General features: G+C 34.0%; 1 protein-coding gene across 1 annotated transcript; it reads left to right on the top strand.

Annotated features, from left to right (window-relative positions):
- Positions 1 to 1,400: 1,400 nt before the first annotated feature.
- LOC120187602 (cytokinin dehydrogenase 6-like) lies at positions 1,401 to 3,360 on the top strand. The gene is made up of 5 exons (XM_039191292.1): positions 1,401 to 1,988; positions 2,076 to 2,203; positions 2,278 to 2,538; positions 2,618 to 2,880; positions 2,955 to 3,360. The coding sequence occupies exons 1-5, from the start codon at positions 1,409 to 1,411 to the stop codon at positions 3,277 to 3,279; spliced, it is 1,557 nt and encodes a 518-aa protein (XP_039047223.1). The 5' UTR covers positions 1,401 to 1,408; the 3' UTR covers positions 3,280 to 3,360.
- Positions 3,361 to 4,761: the final 1,401 nt, after the last annotated feature.

Genomic DNA, 4,761 nt, shown 5'->3' with positions numbered 1-4,761 from the left:
AATGAATTCTAGAGGCAAATACTATTTTAGGAGGATGTCCCTAGAGTAATAACAACGTCCTATATATAAAAAAATATTAACATTAATACATATTAATATTAAAAGATATAAATGTCATACAAGTTGTAGGGTGTGAAATCTATTTAAATCTCTTAATGAAAAAAGCTCAAACTACTTTTACATCTGTTCAGTGTATAGGACAAGATATCCCTTACATTTCACACAAGGTATGTAAAACAAAAACATAAGATTAAAATCCCACACATACATTTGGATAATATAATATCAAGCTTAGAGAAAGGTCAACATCCAATTGTGTGACAGACAATAATCATAGAATTCTCATAAAAAAAACAACATATATAGCATTGCAAAGCTAGTCGAGCAGTCCAATCCTGGACTTTCAAGTCATCGTAAAAGCATTTGGAGATCACGTGTCCCAGTCTCCGTGCTATCTCTGTCAAATGAATCAACTGCCTGCTCATCCAACATTCATCACATCATTTATCAAAGTGAGCGAAGATTTGGGCATGTGTTTACGTACAAATATATGATTCTACATCAAATGAATGAATTTATATAATTTTATATGAAAAATAGATTATTAATAAAAATATAAAAAATTTATCCATTTTATATAAAATTTAAAATTTTTAAAAGATGATCTTCCCGTTAACCTCTTAACCCAGCCATAATTACCTCCACGTAAGAGGCAGGTCATTAAACAATTAAGCATTCAACTTACAGAAAGAATAATAATTTAAAAAATCGTTTAATGATTCACATGCATAAAAAAATATTACTGAAATACGAGCTAATATAATATATAAAACATTATACACCAAGAAAAAAAAACATATATGCTAACAGGACACGGACTTGTGCGTGTCTCTTGTGTAAAAGGTGGGGTTTTATGGTTGCAACTGTACACAAAAGTTCATAGATTTTTTTAATCTTTCTTGTGACTTTGTCTCTTCAACTTGGCTTATGTAATGTGCGATGGCTTCTTCTATAAACAGAAGAAACCCGAAAAGAAAAGTTAAAGGAACTCCTAAAACTATCCCACCCAATAAAAGAAAGCAGCCTTCACACGGTTTCCGAGTCTAAACAACTGAAGATATAGTTTGACTCAGGCACCCAAATCTTGCTTTTTTTTAATTAATTAACCATTAATATGTAACCTATTTATTAAGTAATTCAGATCAATTTTTTTTAGAGATTCATTTATGTGAAAAATTATTCCAACCCAATTTATTCTATTCACATTCCTTATAATTTGAATTATCGACCTTAAAAATTCTAGTGTTTGATTGGACTGGAAATAGTTGTTGGTCAAATCTTCCCCCCTTAAATACTCACCTCAACTCTCCACTTCCTTGCCTCCATCTTCCACCCCCTACAACAAAACATGCGTTTTTTAAGAAGCTCCATCATCTTATTCCTCATCTACATAGCCCTTAAAATCAACCTCTGTGTTCCCAGCGTTCCTTCTTCACTAAAAACACTTGCCATTGCAGGTCATTTTGATTTCAAACAAGTTCACCATGCAGCAAAAGATTTTGGCAATAGGTACAGTTTCCTTCCTTTGGCTGTTCTACACCCCAAGTCAGTTTCTGATATTGCCACCACAGTGAAGCATATATGGCATAAGGGTCCTGGTTCACGACTCACTGTTGCTGCTAGAGGGCATGGCCACTCACTCCAGGGACAAGCACAAGCCCACCAAGGAGTTGTGATTAACATGGAATCACTTAAAAGCCCTAAAATGAAGGTTCACACAGGGAACTTCCCCTATGTGGATGTCTCAGGTGGTGAGCTATGGATAAATATCCTGCATGAAACCCTGAAACATGGGTTGTCACCAAAATCATGGACGGACTACCTCCATTTGACTGTTGGCGGTACTCTTTCAAATGCTGGGATCAGTGGACAGGCGTTTCGGTACGGACCGCAGATCAGTAACGTTCACCAACTAGAAGTTGTTACAGGTTTGTTCGAATTTGTCTTCATTTTCAATCTGATATTTTGGATATAATGCTGCATGTTGTAAGATGATGGACTGTGCCTGAATGCAGGGAAAGGAGAAGTGGTGAATTGCTCGGAGAAGCAGAACAGTGATCTGTTCTACAGCGTTCTCGGAGGACTCGGTCAGTTCGGCATCATAACACGGGCTCGGATATTGCTCGAACCAGCACCTAAAATGGTAAAAATGGAAGACAGTTTGAATAATATAGTTGAAAACTTATACTTTTTATGACTATTGTTCTTCCTCAACAGGTGAAATTGATTAGAGTGCTGTACGAAGATTTTTCCACATTTTCCAGGGATCAAGAGAGGTTAATATCTGTAAAGAACACATTTGATTATATTGAAGGATTTGTGATTATAAACAGAACCGGCCTCTTAAATAATTGGAGATCATCCTTCAACCCAAAGGATCCAGTGCGAGCTAGCCAATTCAAGTCAGATGGAAGAATTCTCTTCTGCCTAGAATTAGCAAAGTACTTCAACCCTGAAAAAATGGCTGAAGTAAATCAGGTGAGCCAGTTGAACTTAATAAGCTATGTTTTTTACTATATATGCATCACTAAAACATTTGCTTTTACTATATATGCAGGAAGTTATGAGTTCATTATCTCAGTTAAGCCACATTCCGTCAACACTTTTTCAATCAGAAGTCCCATACATTGAGTTTTTAGACAGGGTTCACATTTCCGAGATCAAACTCCGGTCAAAAGGCTTGTGGGAAGTTCCACATCCATGGCTCAATCTCCTCATCCCAAGAAGTAAAATCCACAGTTTTTCTCAACAAGTCTTTGGCAATATCATTACGAATACAAGCAATGGCCCCATCCTCATCTATCCAGTGAACAAATCAAAGTAAGAAATTCAAACCAAAAAACAAAAAATGTAATTCACTTGTAAATATTCATGAGTGTTCATCTTAATTGCAGGTGGAACAATAGGACTTCAGCTGTGTTACCAGAAGAAGATGTTTTCTATTTAGTGGCATTCCTTACATCTGCATTACCATCTTCAAAGGGAAGTGATGGCATAGACCACATCCTAAGTCAGAACAGAAGAATTCTAGAATCATGTGAGAAAGGTGGTTTTGGGGCAAAACAGTACTTGCCCCACTATTCTACAAAAGGAGAATGGAGATCCCATTTTGGCCCACAATGGGAAGCTTTTTTCCAAAGAAAATCCACTTACGACCCCTTGGGAATACTTGCTCCTGGCCAAAGAATATTTCAAAAAGCTACAGCTTTCTCATTATAACATATATGGTATATAATTATTTTTAGCTAAAAGGGAGGAGAAAAGTAGGAAAAAGCTTTTGGCTGGAAAATGATTGAGAATTGAAATGCTGCAAGCTCATATTATTACTGAGTTTAGGGTAGTTGAATTATACAGTTTGCAACTAAAATGTCAAATATATCATATGATATTTTTTTATAAAAAATTACAATCATAACAAATCTTTCCTATGTCAGTGAATGATTAACTGAAGCAACAAATTAACAAAATCATAATAAAATTTAGACTACACCAAAATATATGTGCCAAATTCAATTATTTAAAAACTTGGGACCTGGATAAATGACTTATCAGTTTCTTATGTTAATAAATGACTAGCACTGTGAGTGCCATTGGATAAAAACCAGTTCCCTACAGGGGAGATATAAAATGCTAAATACTTGGCCTTTCATCTCTGGAACTCATATGAAACAATAATGGAGCAATATGAGTTCAAAGGGATATTCGCTCATGATTTTGGTATCTCTAAATTATGAAATTTCGTTGTTCGATCTCAACACCAAATTTGAATTAAGGTAGATTTGAGAAGAAATCTAATTGTATTTGGTACTCTTGATTAAAAAGGATACATATATTCCAAGGAATATAGAGGATAACTCATAACTGTCACTTTTTTAATGCTAAAAATCAACTGAGCATTATGTCAGATACATTGTGGCAATGGATCAAATGTTTGCCTTGACACAGTTGTTTCTTTATTTAATCACTGTACTGCAGTGGTTCAGAATATCTTCCTCCATTTCTGAAATCACTCAAAATTATAGGAGACACTTTTTTGTAATACCCCAAAAATTTAGATAATGACCAAAATGTAAATTTTGGAAGTTTGATGGCCAAAGTATAAAATTTGGGGAAAAAGTTTAGGGAATTAAGTGATAATTTCCTAAAAATAATTTTATTCTATAAATAGATGGTTTACTCTTGAGAGTGGAGTTTTATAGAAATCATATTGTTGGATTTGGAATTTAGTAAAGAAAGAGTTAAAGCCGGTAAGAAATCGGTAAATTCCGATCGAATTAGAATTTTACAAAAATTTGAAGGATGTTATAAAATGGTTGGAAATATTATTTTTAATATTTTATATCAGAGAAATTTGGTCTGGAAATTTGCAAATTTTTAGATTTAACCGAAACTGTGAAATTTAGTGACTAAAACGCAAGTTTTGAAAATTCATGGGCAAAACGGTAGAGTGCAAGACTAATTGTTCATCTTTGACTATTATAAGATGATAAAACTGATATTTCTCTGATTTGGAAGGAGATAAGAATAAGTATTTAGGTTCTTTGGTAATTATAAAGTTTCATTAAGGTTAGATTGGTATTTAACCAATTTAATGAAATTAATATTCATTAAATAATTAACTAAAGGATAAAAGCATGATATCAATCAAACATATCATGCCAAAGTGTTCTTCTTCTCCAGCACAAGAACGTGAGAAAGCTT

Source organism: Hibiscus syriacus, unplaced genomic scaffold (assembly GCF_006381635.1).
Source record: "Hibiscus syriacus cultivar Baekdansim isolate YM2019G1 unplaced genomic scaffold, ASM638163v2 tig00113725_pilon, whole genome shotgun sequence".
Taxonomy (NCBI): Eukaryota; Viridiplantae; Streptophyta; class Magnoliopsida; order Malvales; family Malvaceae; genus Hibiscus; species Hibiscus syriacus.
This window is presented reverse-complemented; position numbering and strand designations above follow the sequence as displayed.

Excerpts from the sequence above, each read along its gene's own strand:
- LOC120187602 (XM_039191292.1), top strand. The coding sequence starts at position 1,409 with ATGCGTTTTTTAAGAAGCTCCATCATCTTATTCCTCATCTACATAGCC. Across the intron at positions 2,539-2,617 it reads AAATGGCTGAAGTAAATCAG|GAAGTTATGAGTTCATTATC; the intron begins GTGAGCCAGTTG and ends CTATATATGCAG. Across the intron at positions 2,881-2,954 it reads TATCCAGTGAACAAATCAAA|GTGGAACAATAGGACTTCAG; the intron begins GTAAGAAATTCA and ends TCTTAATTGCAG.